The sequence below is a fragment of the Neomonachus schauinslandi genome, chromosome 8 (assembly GCF_002201575.2).
Source record: "Neomonachus schauinslandi chromosome 8, ASM220157v2, whole genome shotgun sequence".
NCBI classification, from domain to species: Eukaryota; Metazoa; Chordata; class Mammalia; order Carnivora; family Phocidae; genus Neomonachus; species Neomonachus schauinslandi.
Genome location: NC_058410.1, coordinates 122,173,938 through 122,198,704, shown reverse-complemented (window position 1 = coordinate 122,198,704; position 24,767 = coordinate 122,173,938). Strand labels below are relative to the sequence as shown.

The window sequence follows — 24,767 nt, the reverse complement described above, 5'->3', positions numbered from 1 at the left end:
GGTCCCTCCCGCGGCCCGCGGATCGGCTGGCTCCCGGGTGGCGGTCAAAGTGCAGTGGAGTACCGGGCGCTCACCTGCTCGTCTCCCTCCACCGCCCGCCTCCGCGCCTCCGGCTGCCGAGCGCCGCTCCGCGATCCCGAGGTGGGCGGTGCGCTGGCTCGCTTCCCCGGGCTCGCCCCGCCCTCCGGCCGCGCGGGTATTTGAGGCCTGGAGCTGCTCCCTTCCCTGCAGGCCGCCGACCCTCTGAGGTACGTGTCTGCTGTGGGACCCGCCCCGCACGCCGGGGTCTGTCCTCCGCCCCCAGGCCAGGAGAGCGCGGGAGGCAGGGTGGAGCGGCCGCGGCGAGTGGGGGGCGCTGAGCATAGTCGCGCGGCGGCCGGGGGCTGGCGCGCACCGGGGTGTGGTCGCGCACACGCGCGGGGAGGAGCGAGGCCGCACGGGGCAGGGGTCGCGCGTGGGGAGGGCGGGGCCGTGACCCTGGCAGTCCTGGCTGGGCGGGGGTGGGGTGTGAGCCTTTGGGTTCGGGTTCTCTTGAGACGTCCGGCGGTCTGGCGGACAGTGACGCCATCTGGTGAGTTGTGCATGGCCGCCTGGACCGGGACCCGCAGCCCCGCGCCGGCAGTGGAGGAAGCGGGAGCGGGCATGGGGACAGCGCCGAGCGTGCGGAACTGCTGCGCTGGGTCCCAAGGCCACAGGTGACCTCGCGCGGTCCCTCGCCACAGGTGACTTCGCCTGTCTGTCGGCTACAGGGGACCCGGCCCGCCCCGCGGCCTAGGCCCGCGGGGCGCCGGGCGTTGGGAATCCGGTGAGGGTGGGGGGGCGGTGCTGGAGGCCCTCGAGAAGGCCAGGGGTCGGTGCGAACGGCGGCCTGATTCTGGCTTCCCTGCGCCTTGGGCTTCCTGGCCACCGGTGTGGCCTGTGCTTCCTCGGGTGCTTCGCAAATTCCGCAGCACTTTCCAGGTCACTCAGGCCTGCAGAGATACTTGTGAGCATCATTCCAGATCTTGTTACTTCTGTGTTTTTTCATTAAATTCCCCGCAGGCCAAATATTCCAAGATGTGGTGTCTAAGGGGCTAAGAGGACATGGTAGAAATTTTAATCATACTTGGGGCTAGTACGCTAGATGAAATTGGCACATAAGTTACGTTCTTTCCCCCTTTCTCCCCATAAAGCTCAGTTTTAGAAATGAGAAGTATGGGAAATGGACAGTCACATGCCGCCAGGAATAAATACCTAGATGCCAGGGGGGGAACTGGGTCAGTATTGGCACTTTTACTCCTTGGGTCTGTACAGCTGTACCCGAGGACAGGAATATGACCGACCGGAGGCTGCCTGCTTCTTCCCTGGTGTGGTTTAGGACTGACGTGGTGAGGTGAGAGGGCAAAAGTAACCTTTGGATTCAGGTCCTTCAGCATTGTATTGCTGAGTTAAGAAATGTGCACTGTGGTTAACATGAATGAAGCTGTTATCAGTATTATAGGGGTGTGACCCAGTAGTTCATGACTACTTTTGAGTGATTGTAGCCTTTCCTTTATGCCATCACAGAGAAAGGGTACAATTTTAGTCATACTTGGCCACATCAACTAACTATTTAAAAGTATACGAGGCCATTTCTAATCCAAGGCATCTTATTATAATTCAGCATATACTATACTATATAGTTCGCTCCACCTGGAACAGTAGAGTGAAATTAGAATGAATGGAATCACCATTCTTTTCTGTTTATACTAAGAGCACCCTACATCGCACTTGGTGTTTGTTGTAAGATCTGGAGGAAGACCACACATCTTACATTTCCAAGGTTGCTGACCTGAGATCAGGCCTAGACATCAGAAGAAAGGAAATAGTGTATAATTCTAGCCATTTGTTGAATACCCATTGGATGCCAGACATTATTTAATCCTCACAGTAAACCTGTAAATAGAAGGAATCATGTCCTGTTTACATACTGGAGAAATGCTGTTCAGAAAAGTAAAACACACACAGTATACCAGATAACATATGTAGGGACAAAGCAGAAGCCCAGGTCTACGTTAAGCCAATCTTTAAATGGTTAGATTTTGTAGGAAATTAAGGCATCCTTAATCCAAGAAGACAAGAAGCACAAACAGTGACACTTTAAAAAATTAATACTCAATCGGTTGAATCAAATCAATTGTGAACATTAATTGCTCAAAGTTACTGATGGTAACTTGTGTGTGTAAAACAAGCCCGGACTTGTTTTATACACACACACTCATATATGAAATTGTTCATCAATAAAACCTTAATATCCAGTTTTTATGTTCCTGGATCCCACATTCTCAAGGTTGGAGGCTCCAGTACCTGGAAAGGCAGGGCTGAAGTGCAGGGCTGCAAAATGGGGGTTTTTTAGAACATGTGTTGACAGGTCTATTAGACTCCACCTGCTGTCCCTGACCCTGGCAACCAGGCAGCCACCCTCCCTGCCCTACCAGCCACCCAGAGGAGATCGGGTTTCACCCATAGAGGATTTGATGCTCAAACTCAGGGACTGCCAGGCACTGGGTTGAAACGAGGGATTACAGATCCAATAGAAATTCCCTAGCCCTACCCAGCTTGCTTCCAGAACACACCAGCAGCCAGACCAGGGGGTTCCTCCATTTGCTGGACAACCACAACAAAAGCAGCTGATCCCTTGAGCACATTGCATCAAAGCCCCCAGCTGACTTCCTCCCCCTATAAACAATTGCCAACATTGTTTTGTGTGTTTTCCTCTTAAATGTGACAGATACCCAAGGATTGCCAGGCATTTGTGAGAAGCCTATGTATGAAATAGACCTAAATAAAATAAAGCAAACACCAACCACCATAACAAAAAAGACTCCAGAGAAAGAGAGATGGTGTAGGGAGCAGAAGATAACTCAATAAAACTGTAATGATGTTCTCCAAGGAACTGGAATAGAGGGCTGTAAAGAAGGAACAGCAGAGAACAAGAAGTCCTTTGAAATTAAAAATAAAATGGCTGAAATTAGAAAATTATCAGTAGAAAAATTAGAAGATAAAGTCATGGACCTCTTCCAAGAAATGGAACAAAAATGTCATTGTGATGGAAAATGCAAGAGAGGGAAGATCAGAGCAGAGCTTTCTACCTCTGCAGTAAGCTGACTTGCCAATCCCAAAGTGTCATACAAATACCTTCTTCTGTGTGTGCTGTGACATGAAGGCACTTAGGTAATATCTGATGAGACCAGTCCAAGATTTCTAGGACCTGACTACTCGGGGATACAGAAAAAGAGAACAGAGTCAGTCTGGAGGGAACTAACAAGTGCCTTAAAATTTTCCCCGGAGAGGAAGGAAAATTTGAATTGCTAGATTGGAAGGTCCGACCAAGTGCACAGCAAAATAAATAAACTGGGCCCATCTTAAGGACACATTGTGACATTTTAGAATATCAGGGTTAAGAATAAGATTTAATGAGCTTTTTAAGAATGGAGACGTGGGGAAGGAGGGATGGAACTGGGGTCAGAATGTCATCAGACTTCCCAACAGCAGAGCTGAAGGAAAGCAATGTAGCAATGTGTCAGAAATTTGGAGGTAAAATGCTGTGCAGCTCATTCCAGACCCTGCCAAACTGTCAATTAAATGGAACGATAAAGACTTTTGGACATGCAAGAAGCCAAAATATATGTATTCTATTTTGGAAAACTGTTGGACAATTTGCTTCATCAAAATAAGGGAGTAAACCATGAAGTAAGAAGACATTGGGGTCCAACACGAAGGATACTGTTGGCAAAGAGATCTCTCAGAGAAGATAGCAGTGTGGCATGCGGGAGAGCAGTGTGTCCAAAACGTGGCTGATAAGCAGTGGTATCAATACATGAGTATAATGAAAGAGCAGGGTGGTACAGTGGCAGCCCGATGAATGCCTCTAAGTGTGATTATGCTTTAGAAAAGCCAAGTGTATAAAAACTTTATGTGGCAGTCTCATTTACATCATGGCACATTTGGGACCTGAAAGCAAACATCTCTCCAGCTTTGTTGCTGATGTGGCCCAAACAACAGCACCAAAACTCACATACTCCTTGAAGATTCAGATTTTGTACTTTACAACGTTTCTCCATCAAAAGAAACCAGGAGAGGGGCTGATACCTCAGGTCTTTGGACTGGAAAAAAAAAATCAAAATGGGTTGGTAAGAACTAGGGTTGTTGCCCCAGAGCAATGATGTTTGAGATCAACATGTCATGATAAAGGAGTCAATTTAAACAGACCTCCCACTAGTCCAGTTAGGGCAGTTTGAGCACCAAGAAGAAAACTGAGATCAGCTAATGCATTGTTTGTAAAAATCCCTGAGGCCATTAATAACTTCAAATGAGGCAGACAAAATGAGCTTTAAAAAGGCTCACAGAGGGGCAACCGGGTGGCTCAGTCGTTAAGCGTCTGCCTTCAGCTCAGGTCACAATCCCAGGGTCCTGGGATCGAGCCCCGCATCGGGCTCCCTGCTCGGCGGGAAGCCTGCTTCTCCCTCTCCCACTCCCCCTGCTTGTGTTCCCTCTCTCTCTGTGTCTCTCTCTGTCAAATAAATAAAAATAAAATCTTAAAAAAAAAAAAAAAGGCTCACAGAGGGGCGCCTGGGTGGCTCAGTCGTTAAGCGTCTGCCTTCGGCTCAGGTCATGATCCCAGAGTCCTGGGATCGAGCCCCACATTGGGATCAAGCCCCACATCAGGCTCCCTGCTCAGTGGGAAGCATGCTTCTCCCTCTCCCGCTCCCCCTGCTTGTGTTCCCTCTCTCGCTGTGTCTCTCTCTGTCAAATAAATAAATAAAATCTTAAAAAAAAAGGCTCACAGAAATTTCAGTATTGTTTCAGGAAATGCTGTGTGATGATTGTTAATGTAAAAAGTTCTGTTATCCCAGGTTCCTAGGCTAACAAGCACAGTAGTTACACAAGCCAAACTAAGGCCTAAAATTTAAGCTTATAGCCAAGTTATACAACCCAGATAGAGGAAAACTCAAATAATACCTCATTTTAAGGAAAGACACTGGGTTACAAGGAATTGAAAGTTGGTGTTTGCCTTAGGCCTTGTAAAACCCCAGAAAAGGGGGAAATGAAGCTCAAAATTCCCCCACATACTGGAATGTACTTGTCTACCAAAGAGTGAGTGCCGAGCTCCCAAGGAGCTGCTGGGACCTCACAGTGACCAAGAACCAGGCTCCTTGTGTGGGGAGAGGCTGGTCCCTTAAGATTGATTGAGCCCCAGAGAACCATTAAAATGAGCATTACTGTCACCTTAGGAAATGTATAAGATATAACAAAGATAAAATACGTTAAATCCATGGTGTTAATACCTTTGTGCTAGACTTAAGCACAGGTGTAGAAATGATTTTTGTAACCACTGTAATGCTTTGTGTGTTCTTAAACCTGTTCGAAAGTCTTAGGTGATCCTAGCTTACTGGACTTGTAAGTCTTGATTTATAAGGTTTATAAAAGTCTAAATGATTACTAAGGTTTGGTTTAAAAAAAATTTTTTTTAAAGATTTTATTTATTTATTTGACAGAGAGAGACACAGCGAGAGAGGGAACACAAGCAGGGGGAGTGGGAGAGGGAGAAGCAGGCTCCCCGCAGAGCAGGGAGCCCGATGTGGGACTCGATCCCAGGACCCTGGGATCATGACCTGAGCCGAAGGCAGTCGCTCAACCGACTGAGCCACCCAGGCGCCCTAAAAAAATTTTTTTTAAAGATTTTATTTATTTACTTGAGAGAGAAAGAGAGTGAAAGAGAGGGAGAGAGAGAGATTGCGCACAAACCAGGGGAGGGGCAGAGAAGCAGACTCGGTGGGGACCCCAATGTGGGGCTCGATCCGATCCCAGGACTCTGGGATCATGACCTGAGCCTAAGGCAGGCGCTGAACTGACTGAGCCACCCAGGTGCCCCTATGAACCCTATTTTAAACTGATAATAACTTCAATAGAATTCATATACTTTACACTTTTACTTCTTCTCCCTCTCACATTATAGATAATTGCTGTTTCAACTAACATATTTTTTATGTTGAGTAACTAATAACAGATTATTATATTTATGGATTTTTTTGCTACATTAATCTTTTTTTTGTTTTGTTTTTAACTTTTAAACTAGGGTTGTAAGTGAGTTATGTACCACTGTGACCATGTGGCAGAAGCTGACTATGACTACATATTTACCATTACCAGTGAGATTTATTCTAACTTTTTGTGTTTTTATGTTAGTGTTCTTTTACTCCCACTGGAAGAGTTTTAGCATTTCTTGTAAGGCAGGTCTGGTGGTAATGAGATCCCTCAGCTTTTGTTTGTGTGGGAAAGTCTTTATCCCTTCTTTGTTTCTGAGGGAACATAGAATTCTTAGTTGACAGTTTTTGGTTTTGGGTTTTGGTTTTGGTTTTGGGTTTTGTTTTTTTTTTTTTCAGTATTTTTAATGTCATCCCATTCTCTCCTGGCCTGAAAAGTTTTTGTTGAGAAATCTGTTTATAGTCTTACTGGGGTTCCCGCAAGTATATAACTTCTCTCTTTTCTCTTGCTGCTCTTAAAATTCTTTCTTTGTCTTTTGACAATTTAATTATGATGTGTCTTGGTGTAGCCCTATTCATGTTCAACCTGTTTGGGGTCCTTTGGGCCTCGTGGATGCAGACATCCATTTCTCTCCTCAGGTTTTGGAAGTTTCCAGCCATTGTTGCTTTAAATAAACTCTCTGTCCGTTTCTCTTTCACTTCTCCCTCTGGAATTCTCATAGTGCAAATATTGTTTCTTTTCATTGTGTCTTATAATTCCCATGGACTTTATTTGCTGTTTTTCATTTGTTTTTCATTTTGCTTCTCTAACTGAATAATTTCCAGTGTCTTCCAGATCACTGATTCTTTTGTCTGCATGATCAAGTGTACTTTTGAAACTTTTGAATTCTTTGGTTCAGTTATTGTACTTTCAACTCCAGGATTTCAGTTTTTGGGGATTTTTTTGATGGTTGTTATTTCCTTGTCAGACTTCTCATTTCGATCCGCATTGTTTTCCTAATTTTGTTTAGTTGTATGTCTGTACTTTCTTTTAGTTCACCTTAGCTACCTTAAGAGGATTATTCTGAATTCATTTTCTGACAGTTCATAAATCTCCATTTCTTCTAGGTCTGTTATTGGAGCTTTATTAGTTTCCTTTGGTGGTCTCCTACTTACCTGATTTTTCAGGATCCTTGATTCCTTACGTTGGTATCTACGCATTTGACTAATGGGGTTCCTCTTCTAGACTTTACAGATTTGTGTTGGCAGAGAGAGTTCTTCACCCATCCGCACAGCTGGGTTTCTGGATACATCTGCCTCTAATGTTTTTGGGCAGGTGGGGCCTGTTACTATGGTCAATTTTGAGGTTAGGCATCTGTTCGAGCTCTGAAGGTGGAGATGGTGGGTTGTGCCACTGGCTGAGAATGGTTGGGTAGGACTACTGTGAGGTTATCGGATGGGCTCAGCAGTTGCTTGGATTTTCTGGTCTGGCTTACTACAGGGTCAGGACTGGGTACTATACTCAGTAGCAGCTGGGGCTCTGAATTAGCTTTCCTGCCCTGGCAGGGCAGCAGGATAGGACCCTGGGCCCATATAGCTTTGGGGATCTGAATCAAGCCAGAGTGTGCACTGAATTCCCTGATTAGGTGAGGCGACCAGTTTCACTCTGCAGATGGGGGAAGCCATGGGCTGTACTCTCTGTTCAAGTGCCACTGGACATAGGGATGTTGAATGGGCTACAGAGCTTCTCATGGGCTCTGGTTAGGTTCCCTGTGTGGACGGGCTGAAGGCTGTATTCAGCAATGAGTGGGTCTATGAATTAGATTCCCTGTTCCAGTGCAGTGGGAGAAGCAGCTCTAGAGATGGTAGAACTCTTTGTTGTCTTAACTCAAACTGATCCACACCCCAAGTTCCCTGCTGAACAGGACCACTGGCTTTTCTCTGTAAATTCTCAGCTCTGTCTGTCCTTCTCTTGGTTCAACACCACCGGGCTGCACAGCTCCCAGGGGTTGTCTCCAGGCCTTCTGTTCAGATGGGGCCGGAAGACCCTCTCCACAGCAGGTCGGGCTATGGTTTAGCTACCTTGCCCAGGTGGGAAAGGGAAGGCTGCTCCAAGCTACTCTCCATTTCCCAAACAGGCTGTCTGGTTGGGAGAGTCCTGGGGCTACCCTCAGCCCTCTGTGAATTAATCCCTCTGCCTCCATACCTGGTACTGGTTTTGCTGTGGGGACAGTCAGCTCTCCCTGCCCGCCTCTCAGCTCGAGCACCACTGGGCAACACAGCTTCTAGAGTTGTCATCAGGCCTTCTGGGCAGATGGGGCTGGAAAGCACTCTCCACAGTGGGTGGGGCTATGACTCAGCATGTTGCCTGGACACAGGCAAACCGGGCTCTAGGGCTGGCAGTCTCCTAGTTTGAGGATCTGAATCAGGCAGATTTCCACCCCAGCGTGTTCCCTGGTCAGAGCGCACCCCTGACTTAGTTCTACAGATGAGCAAAGCCTCTGCATGGGACTACTGGCTGGACACTGCAGGTATGAACTTGGTCTGCCAAGATTCATGTGCTGGTTGTTGCAAGCCCCTCCCCTCTTCTCCATCACAGATGCCCAGTGGTTGAGCCCTGCAGATTCCCCTGCAATCTCTGTAGTGCGAGATCAGAGTAGGGGCTGCTGCAAAACAACCCAAATGCTGAGGGAGGCCGGTTGTCTCCCCTGGGTTCTCTTTTCCCACTGGAGAAACTGGAGACTCGGGGGAGACCCCTCCACATGGTGCTGCACTGTCCTGGGGGGCAGGGGGCAGTATGGTCAATGGGTAGCTTCTCCTCTTACTTGTCTAATGCAGCCTGTCTTTAGCTTCACCCCATGTTCTAGGATTCTCTCACTGGTGTCTTGTTAGTTCTTCTTGTGAGGGGGAGTGAAGACAGGAACGACCTATGTTGCCATGTTGGTCCATGCATGGTATTTGCATCAGTAACTCTTGAGTTTTACCTTTAATTAAATCCCTAGATGTGGAATTTTTGGTTCAGGCAATAAGAATGTTTTCATGACATTTTTGTCTTCCTTCCTTTATTTTTTATATAATTCTAAATTACACTCCGGAAATAGTGGTATACCAATTTATAGCATCGTTTACACAGAATAGGAAGGAATACCTATCTTAGTCATTGTTGGAAATGAATGGTTTTTGAACTTTCAAAAATTGTGATTTGAAAATGTATCTTTAATTTGCTCTCCACCTCTCCTTTTTTTTTTTTTTTTTGGAAGTCAGTATGCCGTAGTGATTAAGAGAATGAACTCCAGAGCCACCCAGACCTGGTTTCCCGCCTTCACCCTGCTACTCGTATAGCCTTTGGACCACAGGGGCAAGATCAGAGAGCTATATGAGCAATTCCTTTGCTTGTCAAATGCTGATATTCTCAACCAGCTTTATAGAGTTGTAAGAGTCTTTTAGGAAAAGTGCTAACGTAGGTCCCAGTGTGTAGTACATACTCAAAAAGGGATATTTATTAATCTTTCTGAAGTTAAAGCTTTTTTTTTAAATTTATTTTATTTTATTTTTTTTAAAGATTTTATTTATTTATTCATGAGAGACAGAGAGAGAGGCAGAGGGAGAAGCAGGCTCCCAAGGAGCAGGGAGCCCGATGCGGGACTCGATCCCAGGACCCTGGGATCATGACCTGAGCCGAAGGCAGACGCTCAACCATCTGAGCCACCCAGGCGCCCTGAAGTTAAAGCTTTTTAATCTAGTTGTTAGTTATAGTTCCTGTTTGGGGAACAAAGGAACTGTTTCTAATATTTTATCATCAATGATCATCACATTAAGGAAGTATAGGAAGTATCATTTCCTGTTTGTTGCAAGGACGTTTATTATGAGTGGGCTATTTAGTTATTTCATGATTGACATATTTTCTGCTGTAAGACTATCCTGCATATCTGGGATAAACCTATGAGGCATCATTGATTTCATGTTTCTTTTTAATTTAGCTATTCTTATAGGATGTGGGTGGAATTTTATCTTTGGTGGCTATCAGTCATTTGCAGCTGAGAACTGGAAGCTATTAGACTTCACTGTGGGCTTTGAAGAGTGAGCCACACTTAGTTGACAATTAGTAGGCGTTGACGATGGAAGGGAACACAGATTATCTGGCACATCCTCTTCCTCATACAGGGAGCAGAAATCAAGGACATATTTAGAGTCCATGAGCTGGGATTGTAAACCTCATCTCCCTCCTGACTCGTGCCTTTTCCTCTGAATGTCCTGGCTTGTTCTTCCCAGGGCCAGTATTTAAAACGAGAAGACTGGAGCTGTTTTATGTTGAGGAACTACTGGTCTTTCAACTTTCTTTTTTTAAAAAATATACTTTTAAATCTTTCAGCTTTCTCGATTCGCTGAGGGGCTGTGTAGCCTGTCAGTGGGGGCTGAGCCATCTTTGGGGCAAAGTCAGAGGTGCCCCTGTCCCCAGGCAAAAGGAAGATTAGTGTGGCGGGGGACCCACAGACACCTGAGTCCTAACATTTGATTGTATCAGGAATGCTTGGGACTGTGCTTCTTGTCCTGTGGTACCTCCTCTTACCTAGTTCTTCATTCTTAAACCTGTTTTAACAGTTGTTTCGTTTAAAATTGGTAAGCAGGGAGCATTTGCTAATATAAAATCCAAATAAACAGTATAACTTCACATCAGTTTCGTATAATGGCTACTTTTGTTTATGTTTTTTTTGGTAAAGATTTTATTTTATTTTGAGAGAGAGAGAGCAAACATGAACAGGGGGCAGGGGCAGAGGGAGAGAGAGAAGCAGACTCCCCTCTGAGCAGGGAGCCCCATGCGGGACTCAATCCCAGGACCCTGGGATCATGACCTGAGCTGAAGGTAGATGTTTAACCAACTGAGCCACCCAGGCGTCCCCCATTTATTTTGACAGAGAGAGAGACAGCGAGAGAGGGAACACAAGCAGGGGGAGTGGGAGAGGGAGAAGCGGGCTTCCCGCTGAGTAGGGAGCCCAATGCAGGGCTTGATCCCAGGACCCTGGGATCATGACCTGAGCCAAAGGCAGACGCCTAACCAACTGAGCCACCCGGGGGCCCTACTTTTGTTTATGTTGATGTTCCCAAAGCCCTGCAAAATCCTGAAGTTATTTCTGTATCATCATACAATCAGTTGTATTCAGGAGAATTTTAGTAATGTGTATGTTCTATTGTCCTTTCATCAGAAATTGGAAATTTAAGATATGTATGGAAAGTCTGAGCAAACCAGTGCCCCAACTTTTCTCTATAATGAATAAAGAAGAGTTTGAAAACAAAATGTTTAAACAAGGACAGTAAATAAAATTTATCAGGCATATTCGTTATAGTATTAGTTTTCTGCGGCTCTTATAACCCAGCACAAACTCAGCATGTTTACTTTCTCACGCTTCTGGAGGCCAGAAGGCTGGCAGGTTTCATTGAGCGACACTGGGGTGTTGGCAGGGACTTGCTCCCTCCAGAGGCTCGAGAGGAGCGTCTGTCCTGCGCCCTTTCCAGCTTCTAGACTTGCGGCTCTCCCATCCCTTGCTTGTCTCCTATCTCTCCAGTTTTCAAGCCACAGGGTAGCGCTTTCCTTCTGTCCCCACATTGCTTTCCTCATTGGTCGCATCCCCCTCTGCCCACCCCTCATTAGGATACACGTGATGACATTTAGGGTCCACTTGAATAATCCACGATGATCTCCCCATATGGAGATCCTTCCTTTAATAACATCTACAAGGTCTCCTTTGCTATATAAGGGAACACTCGCATGTTCCAAGGGTTGGGATGGGGGCATCTTTGCTGCCCGTATTCAGCGGACCACAGTTATAAACGGAAAGGCATGCTTGGTGAAGAATGGGTTAACTCCTCATTCTCTTCACTGGGTCTTTCAATTAGATTTGTCCTTCCCTGTCCCTTCTACTCCACAAAATATCTAGTCTCTTGTCTTCCTTTCCTTGTTCTGTCGGTTCCCACCCACAGCTCAGATGAGTCATTTCCCCAATCTCTGACTGGGGAAATGGGAGTCTGGTAAATATTTGTAAAGATACCAGAGCAGGCAGGTGCTGCTTCCCCCAGAGTCTGCTCCTCCCCGCCTACTGCTGCGTCTGCAGCTATCTGACGGAGGGGCCCTTGGCTGCGTCTTGCCTTCTCGCCTGCTCCTCTGTCCTTCCTGAAGTAGGGACATCCAGAGCTGCAGTGCAAAGACAGGGTGTTGGCCCTGAGTTCAGCCTTAGCTATTCAGTTCCTTAGCTTGGATTTATCACTTCACCTCTGTGACCTTCAGATCCCCCGTCATAAAATGGGGAGTCGATAACAGGTCTTTCTAAAGATCATACCCACCGCATCCCAGACTGCCCACAAGTATTCCTGTTCTGGACCCTGCCTGGGCCACCGGGGTCATGGCCACATGCCCTCCATGCCCGACATGTGCATTCGGACCCCTGGCCCCTGAGGCCTGTATGCAGGGGTGGCCATGGGCACGGACCTGCTGCCACAGGCCCTCGTCGTCCAGAACAAGGGGCAAGAAGGCCTGGGCCTGGGGCAGCAGGGGGTCTGGGGAACATGGCCATAGATTTGGGCCTCGACACAAGCAGAGGTTTCATAGAAGGAGAATTGAAGGTCAAAAGTCCTTGTTTTTAAGGCTTTCATACATCTTTCCATGTGGTTCGATTTGTCTTTTATCTTTAGGCTTCAGGTTATCTTAAAATGGAGTCCTCCCACATTATAAAAACATTCAACCATCTTTTTTTTGTGTAACCTTGTAGTTGGATTGATTATTTTGAATGATTTTTAAATGATTAAATGATACATACAAACCCACACAACACACCAAACAATAAGAACTGGAAGCAAAAGCCTGTAATAACTCCTTTCCCAATCCGACCCCCAGGCAGTAACTTGGGTAAGCTGTCAGGTGTGTAACCTTTCACACTTCCTCTGTGCTCCCAGGTAAGTGGGTACGTAGCAGTCTCCACTGCCTTTCCCCCACACACAACAGGATTATATTATTAATATCATTGTTCAGTTTTCTTTTTCACTTAATATTAGAAGCACAGAAAATAATTTTGAGGGCCCCAAAAAGAAATAGAGTTTTGTGTATGTACCTATTTGCCCACTGAACCAAAGTGGTCACTATTAATACGAGTGAAATATAGTCAACGTGTAAGCCTATATTTATGTGATACCAATCTTACTGTTTTATTTATTTATTTATTTGTTTGTTTGTTTATTTATTTAATTTGGAATGTGATACTGATTTTAAAACCGTTCTTTCAGGCTCACCATCATGGATACTCTTTCGGAGGCAAATGGCACCTTTGCCTTAAGTCTTCTGAAAAAGCTGGGTGAAGACAACTCGAAAAATGTGTTTTTCTCACCCATGAGCATCTCTTCTGCCCTGTCCATGGTCTTCATGGGCGCAAAGGGAAACACAGCAGCCCAGATGTCCCAGGTACGTACCCGAAGCCATTTCTGGGCAACAGTAAATGCTGTTCATTTGTCAGTTGAGCTGGTCTTCACTTTCACCTCCAGGATTTGCTCCTGACACGTCCCTCTGCTGGTGTTGCGGGATGGGGACAGAGTTGCCGGGTGACACGTTAGCCCTGAGCGAGCGAGCACCCTGGAGTGGTGCCTGGGATCTGTGAGGGAGGAAGTGGTATGCGCCATTTAGAAGGATGAGAGAAGTCACCAGCCCCGACTATGCTTTATACATGAGTTTGAGTTTGTGAGTAGGGATTCAGTCACAGGGCCCATGCTGAGTTCTGTGATATTCTTTGGATGTTGTCACTTGCTTTTCAGTTGTTAGAAATTATTATTTTAATTTTGTCACTGAAGTGTAAAACCTTCTTAGAATGGCACTGGTCAGCCCCTAATGTTTTCAGTGGCGTTTCAGTTGTTTGCTGTTGATAACCAGTACCCTAAACTTCGCAGTGTAAGATGCCAGTTTACTGGGACCTGACTCTGGCTGTGTCGGGGGATGCTTCTGCTCCACTTGGCCCCAGCCGGGTCACTAGTGTGGGGTCTCGGGCCTCCTCCGCGTGTCTCGTTGGCAGGGTAGCCTGGGCTTCCTTATGGGTTGGCACGCAGCTTCCAAGAGGACCAGCTTAAATGCACAAAGGTTTATCAAGCCCTTTCTGTTTCAGGAGTGGCCTGTGTTTGCGGAGATGGGAGGCCTGGTTGACAGCCTTATTTGCAGACAGACTACAAGTAGTGAGCCCACAGAGCGTGGCGTGCAGAGAGGCACCGCTCTGCCCCCCCCCCCCCCCCCCAGGAAGTGCCTTTTGTCTTCCATTGGACCAGTCTTCTCTTACGCCCGATCTGTACAGTTCTTAGGCTGAGTTTAGTGTTGTATCCATTTCCCGAAGCCCGGGCACACTGACGTTATGTGTTTGTATTCTGTTTTGGATTTCAGACACTTTCTTTAAGTAAAAGCGGTGGAGGAGGCGATGTCCACCAAGGGTTCCAGTCACTTCTCACGGAAGTCAACAGGACCGATGCTGCGTACTTGCTTAGAACCGCCAACAGGCTCTTTGGAGACAAGTCTTATGAATTTCTCTCAGTAAGTCATACTCACTGTTTTTGACCAAGGAAGTAAAGATGCCAAGGGGGTGGGGAGGAGGGGTCATGAGGTAATAGCAGAAAGCCTGGAGGTTATGAATTCATTCTGGTGGGCAGGAACTTGGCTTTCCATTCACTAACTTCATGCATTCCCTTGAACCCTGCTTCAGTTTTATCTGTAAAATGAGGCTTATCACAGATACCATCCAGATTTTTGTGAAGCTTAAATGAGATAATTATAAAAGAATTAACATGGAGCAAACACAATTCAAGGTGAATTGGCCATGGGGCGCCTGGCTGGCTCATCAGAAGAGCATGTGACTCTTGATCTCAGGGTTGTGAGTTCGAGCCCCACGTTGGGTGCAGAGATTACTTAAAAATAAAATCTTTAAAAAAAAAAAGGTAAATTGGCTGAAACAAAGAAGTGATCAAAATGGATATTTCTAATCATTGTTTTCCACATATTGATAATTTTTTGTGCATTGTGACTCGGTCAGCTTTTTACACTTGTAAATATTTTTATCGTTTTTTTTCCAGTGCAGAATTTTTACAAAGTTATCTGTCTAATTATACTGGTTCTCTTTATTTATAGTGCTTTCAGGCTTTTTTTTTTTTTTTTTTCAAAAACTACTCAAGTAATATGTGAACACATTCTTGTTATACAATGAGTATGTTCTTGTTAGATAAAAATGCAGGTAAGGAAGACAAAGCAAGAGCCCTCACAACCCCTTCCACACCTCATCACTCCCCTCCCAATATAAGTGCTTTTATAGATTTGAGGTGTATCTCCCACACATGGAGAAATCTGTTTGGTGGGGGTTTTCTCTTTCTAACGTCGTTATACCATAATATTATTTCATAACTTGTTTCTTTTCACCCAACGCTGTGTCTGAAAGTCTTTGCATCTTGGGCATCTACCTCTGTTTCACTGTTATCTGCTATTCTTCAGTATGGATGTACTGAAACATACATCGTACACATCATTTAGACAGTGAACATTATTACTATATGTGATCCTGTGCCTCGGGGCGTGTGTTACTCCAAGATGGATTCGTAGAAGGGAGGAAGGGAGTGAAGCTTTGAAGTTACAGCAAATATTGCCAGATTGTCCAAAGTGCTGTGGTCATTTACATTCTCTCCAGAGTATTAGCAGAGTGCTCATTTCCACTCACCATCATCAACACCTCATGTGGTTAACCTCTTAAATTTTGATGATTAATGAGATTGAACAACTTTCCTTATGTTTATTGAGTAAGTATCTTTTCTGAGAATTTTCTTTGCATGCTTTTTATTAGGCTATATATTTCTTACTGTTTTTTGAGTTCTCTCTATATTCAGGCCAACAGTCTTATTCTGTGATACGATTTTTTTTTCATTATGTTTAAACTTGTTTCAGACTCAAATTGTTTTAAGATAATTGGAGTAAAATAAATGTAGTCAAGCGTGAGGTCAAATATTGGCAAGATTTGTTCACCACACTGTGATTTTTTTGCAACCTGTCTTATTTTATCAGTCTTAGGCAATTGTCATCTTTTTATAAGCCCTCAGACGAATGCCGTATCTTCATTCACAGGGAAAGACAAGGAAGCTTAGAGAAACAAAGTGATTTTTTAAGGTCACACAGCTAATAAGTTGCAGGACCAGCGTTGGTAGCTACTGCGCCACGTTACCTCTGTCATGCTGTCTTGAGGGAGAAACGTGAAATCCTGTAATAGAAAACCAGGCCTGAAAAGGGGGATGAAATATTTAGCCGTAAGCTGTTCGGAAGAAAGATTGGGAAAACATTCTTTTTTTTATATATATTTATTGGGGACAGAGAGAGAGAGAGAATCACAAGCAGACTCCACGCTGAGCGCAGAGGCCGACATGGGGCTCGATCTCACGACTCCAAAATCATGACCCCAGCAGAAATCAAGAGTCGGATGCTCAACCGACTGAGCCACCCAGTCACCCCAGGAAACCATTCTGTAGTACACTGGCCACAAATGAGTTATATCAGTCCATTTACTTTCTGTCAGGTTTCCTGCTTTTATGGGGCATGATGTACGTGTTCATGAATGTCATCATCATTTAAAAGTCTGTATTAACAAGATATAGTTTAAACTTTTTTTGAGAGTTGCTCACCCTCCAAAATGGAGCCCTCCAGTGCGGTAGCCACGAGACACATGTAGCTATTTGCATTTCGGTGTGACTAATTACAATTACAGTTCACTGTTCAGCTCCTCAGTGGCACGGGGCCACATTTCACGTGTTCCGAGCTGCATGAGGCACAGCTTGGGACCACACAGACTTCGAACATTGCTAACCTCATCACAGAAAGTTGTAGTGGAAGAGGAGTGGTGTGGGGTCGCGCACTTGCCCTGTTGTACGGAGCAGCAGGCCCTGGTTTCCAGTCCATTGTTCTGGAACGTGGAGGCGGTTGTGGCTCTTACTGTGGGTGGGACTCACATGGCAAACGCAGTGGCTGGCCCGAACCACACTCTCCTAGCCTCAGTCTCCATGTCTCTGTACTTGCCTCACTGGTGTGCAGCTCGTCCCTCACAGAATCCAGCAATTCATGGTGTTTATTTGATATTCAGACCCCTATTTTACCTGGTTTATAAGCTAAGATTAAATGTAGTTGAAAAATGGATTTTCAGTTAATTCCTCGTGCTTACTTGTATGTTGCCCGTGTAAATCATTAACATGGCCAACATTCTGATTGGGCGCGACGAAGTAAGCGTGTGGTAAGCGAAGTAAGTGTGGGTTCCTCCTGCAGCCATGTGATTACCTTGCTCTGTCTCTCCTAGTCTTTCAAAGACTCCTGCCGTAAGTTCTACCAAGCAGAGATGGAAGAGCTCGACTTCAATAACGCTACAGAAGAGTCCAGGGCACACATCAACACCTGGGTGGCCGAAAAGACAGACGGTGAAAAGACACTGTTACTTTTTCTTAATAGTCTTTTAATCGATCTTACTATCCATTCCTTCACAAGACCATCAAAATGCAAACAGGAATGACAGTTTTCTTTCAATAACTGTAAACTTTTAAAATCTGCCTCTGAAATATGATCAGTGTCTGCTGCTTTTCTCTAGCCCTTCCCTGTTCTCATCACTGTATCTGTGATGTCTGAATATTCAGTACACGTCTTCTAGAACAATCCATATGGTTGTCATTGTTGTTAATATCGTCCTTCTTTTCACAAATACTGTAAAGAAAAAGATCCAGGCTTCATGCTGTACAGACTGCCACACATTACTAGCACACTTGCTCAAGCCCTCCTCCTCCGCGGCCCTTCACTGCGACTCTCCTGGACGCGCACACCGCCGCTCACCTTTCCGACAGTCCCTTACGTGCCTGTCTTTGGTCATAGGTGCCAAGTGTTCCTTTCTGTCTTACTTGTGCATTCATCCCGCACGTACTACTTTGTCCATTTTATGTTTTGTTCAAGCGATGGTATTTTTCTTACCAGGGCTTTTTAAGTTTTTGTTGTTGCTGTTGTTTTAAGGACCAGAATCCCCTTACATGGTTATATTTGGGGGACAGTAAACTCCTTTTATCTGTGTATTTCACAAGGAGATTGACCAATTTAAATATTGTCCCTGATGCATGCATCAGGAAACTTTTTTTTTTTTAATTTAAATTCCAGGTAGTTAATGTACAGTGTAAGATTAGTTTCAGGTCTACAATATAGTAATTCAGCACTTCTGTACATTCCTCAGCTCTCATCAAGTTAAATGCCCTCTTAATCCCCCTCACCTGTTTCAACCCCTCCCCCGCCCAGGTCCCCTCTGGTAATGGTCAGTTTGTTCTCTATCCATAAGTGTCTCTTTCTTGGTTTGTCTCTCCCTCTCTTTTTTTCCCCCTTGCTCGTTTGTTTTGTTTCTTAAATTCCACACGTGAGTGAGATCACGTGGTATTTGTCTTTCTCTAACCATCTTGCAATTCCTTTAGTTCACTGATTCTTTATTTCTTCTTTTCAGGTAAAATTACAGAGTTGCTATCTCCAGGTTCAGTTGATCCAATGATGAATCTGATTCTCGTGAATGCCATCTATTTCAAAGGAAACTGGGATAATCAGTTTAACAAAACGCAGACCATGGAAAGACCATTTAAAGTCAGCAAGGTGAATATTTTGGAATAACAAAGGAGACTCTTGGAACAAGTCCCTGTGTTCACACTGGTTTTTAAAACATGCAAGAAAGCTCACCTCACAAGCTAACTTGTGCCCTGTGCGGCCTCAGGCCGTCAGCAGCCGGGCTCCCCAGTGTGCCTTGCCCTTCTCCTTTGCTGTGTCATCAAAGGTAGCTACATACTCATAGGCTACTGTTGCCAGGTGTTCGGTCTACAGTCATAAATCCCATGTCACTTGTCAGGCTTAAGGTCTTTCTCGGCTTTCTAGAACTTTTGAGATAAAGTTTGAACTCCAAATATGGTGTATGAGGCTCTTTGTAGACCCAGATCCTACCCATGTATCCCCATTTCTCTATCTTCATTCCCATCAGTACCTGTATACCCCTTCCTTTCCAGCAGCATCTGGAAGCCTTCCCTGACCATCTTCCCTGGTGGGGATTTCTGTATCCCTCCTCTCAGCAGCCGCAGTGACCCCGGCTGGTCCTCAGGGCAGCATTGCGGTGGTTGAATGCCCAAGGCCATCTGAGGGCAGATGGCTCTCACCAGTGCCTGGCATATAGTTGGTGCTCAATGAATACTGAACAAATGACTGATCTGCAGTCTTCTTTTGATAATAAGGAGAACAAACTCTAATTTTTGTTTAAAAAATAAGCAAACAAAAGGATCTCTAGCTTTGAAGATGTTATTTGCTGGTGGCCTTATATCTTTTCTGTCACTGAATCTAGTACATTCTTTCTTTTTTACTAATCTCTAATTATAGAGATTTTTGCACATATATCTAAGTAGACAGAATAGATCAGTTACAGCCTATTCTTGATCACTGACCATGAGTTAGATCTTCTAAGCAGACATGAGCCTGAACTTTCAGTTTCTCAAGAAATATATTTTCCTTTGAGCTTTATTCTGAAATGAACTGCCCTATTTTCACCCAGGGAAATGATTTCTCTAAGATGTATATTGGGACTTGATTCATGGGAAGTTCATCTCCCCTAGCAGAGGCCTGCAGGTGGGCCAAGAGTGTATGGGGACCAGCTGGGGACCAGCTCCCTGTCTTGTTGCTCAGCCATGCTTAGCAGGCAGCCTTTGTTCCCTTCATCCTGTCAGGGTCAAGGCATGCGCCATCCAGGTGGGAGGGAGGGAGAGGATGAAGGGTGAGAGCAAAAGCGCTCTCCTTCAGGGTTCTGACATCTTAGTCAGAAAGAGAAGCCTCTCTTCTGTGTCTCATGGGCCCGATTATGTTGTATGGCCTCTGCTGGCTGCAGGGAGGTGAGGACTTCCAGCTTGCTTCCTAATCTCTCCAGTAGAGAAAGGCAAAAGGAGCGCACTAGGTTTTGAGTGCACCAGCCTATTGGGTTGGAGGATTGTGCCTGAAAGTAAACAGATTTTGAGTTCCTATAGATTTTTAAAATTCCTTTATTTCTAAGTAAAATGAAACTTATCTCTGTAATTGTATACTTGATGAATCATTCAGTTACTGAGATTGGACCCTTTTATATTATAAGCCTGAGGGCTTTGGGCCCTGGAGGGGTAGAAGGAGAAATTGCCTCAGGCAGGGGTCAGCGAGCTGCAGCCTGAGGCCAAAGCCAGCCCACCACTTTTTTTTTTAATAAAGTTTTTTTTAATTAATTTATTTTTGATGTAGTGTTCTATGATTCACTGTTTGCGTATAACACCCAGTGCTCCATGCAGAACGTGCCCTCTTTAATACCCATCACCAGGCTACATTTTTAACATATAATGTTTTAATGCAACACAGCCATGCTTATTTCTGTATTTCATGCTACGACTATAGAGTTGAGTAGTTAGGACAGAAACTGTGTGGTCCATAACGCTGAAAATATATACTGTCTGGCCTGTTAGAGGAAAAGGGTGCTGATGACTCCTGGCCCAGGAGGTGAATGGGGTGCTGAGGAACGAGGGGGCAGGCATGGCTGAGGCCAGTTTGGGCGTGCCTCGGCAAGGCACAGGTGAAAAGCTGAAACAGAAGTTTCTTCCGTGTGACGCAGAGTAATGTGCTTCCCCAGAGAACCGGGGACTGCAGCGTGGGGCTTGCATGCCAGTCAGGAGCCGAGGAGGGCTGCTGGCTAGGATGTGGTCACCGTCCCTGGGTCTTTCTTACCGCCTAGCTGGGGACGCATTGGTGACAAATGCATTCTTCTCCTAGTAGGATGTGTTCATTTTGCCTGGTCCTTTCAGTCTTCCGGTCCTTTAGTTGTTGATCCATTTATTCAGCAGATGCTGCTTGAGGGCCAGGTGTGGTGCCCGGTACCATCACAGTGTGTGCAAAACCCGTGACACGTCCCTCTCATGAAGCTGCTGTTTTCCTGAGGGGAGACCGTGAGCGTACCTGGGAAAACGGGAGTGTATGAGACAGTGGTAGTGATCCAGAGACAGACACAGAGGAAGGATCCAGCCTGTGGCTGGGAGTACGGTTTCAGGTTACAGGCCTCACTGAGCAAAGACCAGAACAACGCAAGGGCACCTGCCGTCCAGGTTCTGGGGTCGGGCGGGCTGAGTTTGCCCTCGGAAGCATCCAGGGGCCCCTGTGACTGCAGCAGACAGGCAAAGGGATTTGGAAGCAGAGAGCATGGGGGACAAGCTTTTGTCACATCACAGGTGTCTTTAAGGACGTCTGCTTTTTTACTCCCTTGGAATAGAGGGGGAGCCACAGAAAGGTGTTCCAAGACTAATTTGATCTCATTTATGTTAATACTTTAAAAAGCAGAGCCATATGACTTGCTAATGAGTCTACTGTGGGGTGAGAGACAGGAGTCAGGGATACTCCAGAGTGTTTGACAATGGGGTGAATGGCATTGCCGTCACCTGAGCTGGGGAACATGGTAGATGGAGCGGACCTGAAAGGGACTGTGAGGAGACCAGTGTGACATGCGACATTGTAGGTTCCTTTACTGTCCAAATGCAGGGGCCAAGTAAGCAGTAGGATACGGGGGAGTGTAACCTATCTGGAGGACAGGGGAGAGGTCCCAGCTAGAAGTATACGTTTGGGAATTCTGTTTAAAGTCACAAGATTGAGATCACTGAGAGACCAGCAGTGTAAGGACTGAGCCCTGAGTACCCCAGTGTTTAGAGGTTGAGGCAACAGAGATGGGCCGGCAGGAGAGGGGGCCGGTGCGGTATTCCAGAAGCCAGCCAAGGAAGTGCTTGTAGAAGCCACGCTGGCCAGGTCTGTCGATTTGTCCAGTGTGTCCAGTGGGTCTGGTTTCAACTTAACGTTTATCTGTTTCCTTGATAGAATGAGGAGAAGCCTGTGCAGATGATGTTTAAAAAATCTACCTTTCAAATGACCTATATAGGAGAAATATTCACCAAAATTCTGGTGCTTCCCTATGTGGGCAAAGAGCTGAACATGATCATCATGCTTCCAGATGAAAACACGGATCTGAGGACGGTAAGGAGCACTGAGGGGCAATGGCGCCTGCCGGCAGGGCCCACGGGCCTGCTCCGAAGCTCGCATGACGTCCCGTTGCCGTTCTGCCCCTCGTCCTGCACTGCCCAGAGCACCCACAGCCCCGCAGATGGTTCTGTTGGGTAGCACTGTTCTAGATCTGAAAATCTTCAACTCTCTTCTTCTAGGTGGAGAAAGAACTCACTTATGAGAAATTCACAGAGTGGACGAGGCCAGACATGCTGGATGAAGAAGAGGCAGAAGTGTACCTCCCTAGATTTAAACTGGAGGAGAATTACGACATGGAGAATGTCCTTTGCACTCTGGGCATGACCGATGCCTTCGAGCAGGCCAAGGCAGACTTTTCTGGAATGTCGTCCAGGAAAGACCTGTATCTGTCCAAGGTGGTGCACAAGGCCTTTGTGGAGGTCAATGAGGAAGGCACGGAGGCCGCGGCCGCCACTGCGGCCATCATGATGTTGCGGTGTGCGAGAATCATGCCCCGGTTCTGTGCCGACCACCCCTTCCTTTTCTTCATCCAGCACAGCAAGACCAACAGCATCCTGTTCTGTGGCCGCTTCTCTTCCCCATAAGGTCATGGTCGGCCCCGTACGGAGTCCTCCTCCTCTCTCCTACTGACCCACTTCTCCTGACTCTTCACAGTGTGCCTACAGTGCAAAGTGACCTTGAGTGACAATCCAAAAATAAAAGGCCCAGTTTGAAACCCCATGTTCTGGACTCCCGTATGTGTGTGTGTTCACGTGTCAAATGTTTCCGGAGATCAGAAACTGCCATTCAGGCAGCTCTGTGGTCACGTTGGCAGGACCAGCACCGGCCACTTAGCCAAGGCCACTGCTCTGGGAGGTGTCGTCCCATCCAGCCTCACACCTGCTGGGCACTCGGGTCCTCACTTTGGGCAGAATGCGGCTCTCCTGCAGGCACAGGAGGACACATGGGGCCTGTCTCTTCTCTGTTCCGTGGCCCCATTAGTGAGAGGACAGGGTGACAGCCTGTGGAGCGCCACGGGGAGCAGGGCTCTGAGACCCCCCTCAGCGAGTTCTATCCCAAACATGTTGCAAGCACTCCGAAAGCCAGCACAGAAGCTGGGAGAGCAGTTAACTCAGACCACTGAGAAACCAGCCCCATTGCCCACCCGTGTGGCTTCTTCTATCGCAGTCCGCAATCACAGGATCTGTGGTCACACGCGCGTTCAAATGGACAACATACAGTTTCTCTGAACACTTTAAATTGCGACCAGGGGCCAGAGATGATTAGACAGGTTCTGTTCACAGTGGTGGAGTCTAAGACAACTCCCTGAGCTGTAAGTACCGGATGATTTTTTGTTCTACTGCAAGTATTAGAGAAGAGGTGGCCAAGGTTTCTGTGCTAGAAACGTGATCACCGTGCTCAGTGACACTCGAGCCTACTGATGTGTGAGGTTCAATGAGGAGAAGACCTGTGCTGTGTTTTGGGGACAGCCACAAGGACTTCCTCCGTGACCTATGTTGATGCGATCAGAGCTTAACTGATGGGATTCGTTATTTCCCTTTAGTTGCTGGTCCACTTTCCCCATTGTGCCCAAGCCAGCAGCTTGGCCTTGGGGAGAGGCTGGGACTGAAGAAACGATGAGTGGCTTGAGAAGAGGAAAGAGGACTAGAGGGGGTTGCTGTTTGGGTGGCTGGCATCCCCCTCCTTGCCCCCAGCACTGTGCACATTGGCTGTCTGTAGTGTCTAAGCAACGAGGTTTCAAGGTGTCTGTCTGCCCTTTCTCTGGAGGAGAACTGTCAGGCCGGATCAGTAGTAAGTCATACAAATGAACACCAGTGCTCCCATCTGCTGGAGACCTATCCCACAGTAAGAACTTACCCATGTCAAAAGTCACAGTGCATGTAGAATAAACACGCTTGCTGCTCTAAGAGCTCTCCCAGAATTCTTTCACTTAGCTGTCAAGTTGCCTTTGAAGGGTCACTCAATATATAATTTTAGTAAAAGGCACAGTCACCTGAATAATGCTTCTGTGTCTCATGAGACTGTACCAAAAGACATTTCTATTCTGTCGTGCAGTGCTTCTTGTAAGGATCTACAACATAAAATCCCCCCAGGATTTAATTCTAGGAAAGAGTCGGTCTCACCCACTCACAAATGTTTACTGAGCACTTGCTTTGCACTACAGTGTCTTAAACAGACAATTTTATTTGCATTTGATCTTAGCCAAAGGCTGAGAAGCGATTCAGATGATTTTATTTGATCCTCAGCAATGAATAAACCAGGAAGGATCTGAGCCCCAAAGGGTTAAGTAGCATGAACAAGTTTTTGCAGCCTGCAAAGGCAAGAACCCAGCTCTGGGGTCAGTACGGATGGAGGCGGCGGAACCTCCGCCTTTTGTGGGGCTGAGTGGAAACCAGGGCTCCCATCAGGACAGCCATCAGCAAAGCAGCGAGGAGAGCAGGAGATGCCCCAGCCTCTAACAGGAAGTCTCATTTCGCTGCTTCTGTTTTCTCATCTGCAAAAGCGGGGCTGGGACATTTCCAGCCCTGAACACACACGAAACTGGACCCCGAACCAGGGCCACGGGTGTGGAGCTAGGGTCGGTGCCGCAGCAGGCTCTAGGAACCCGCAGGGGTGGCAGCCCCTCCAGGAGTGCCAGAGGGACCAGCGTGCTGGGGAGCCCATGCCCCCCACCCCTCGATTCTGCTGCGGTTCTCAGA

General features: G+C 46.4%; 1 protein-coding gene across 1 annotated transcript; it reads left to right on the top strand.

Annotated features, from left to right (window-relative positions):
• Positions 1 to 212: 212 nt before the first annotated feature.
• On the top strand, positions 213 to 22,788 carry SERPINB6 (serpin family B member 6). The gene is made up of 7 exons (XM_021696938.1): positions 213 to 248; positions 13,260 to 13,434; positions 14,395 to 14,541; positions 17,330 to 17,447; positions 18,503 to 18,645; positions 21,907 to 22,062; positions 22,248 to 22,788. Exons 2-7 carry the CDS (start codon positions 13,270 to 13,272, stop codon positions 22,650 to 22,652), a joined length of 1,134 nt encoding a protein of 377 aa, XP_021552613.1. The 5' UTR covers positions 213 to 248; positions 13,260 to 13,269; the 3' UTR covers positions 22,653 to 22,788.
• Positions 22,789 to 24,767: the final 1,979 nt, after the last annotated feature.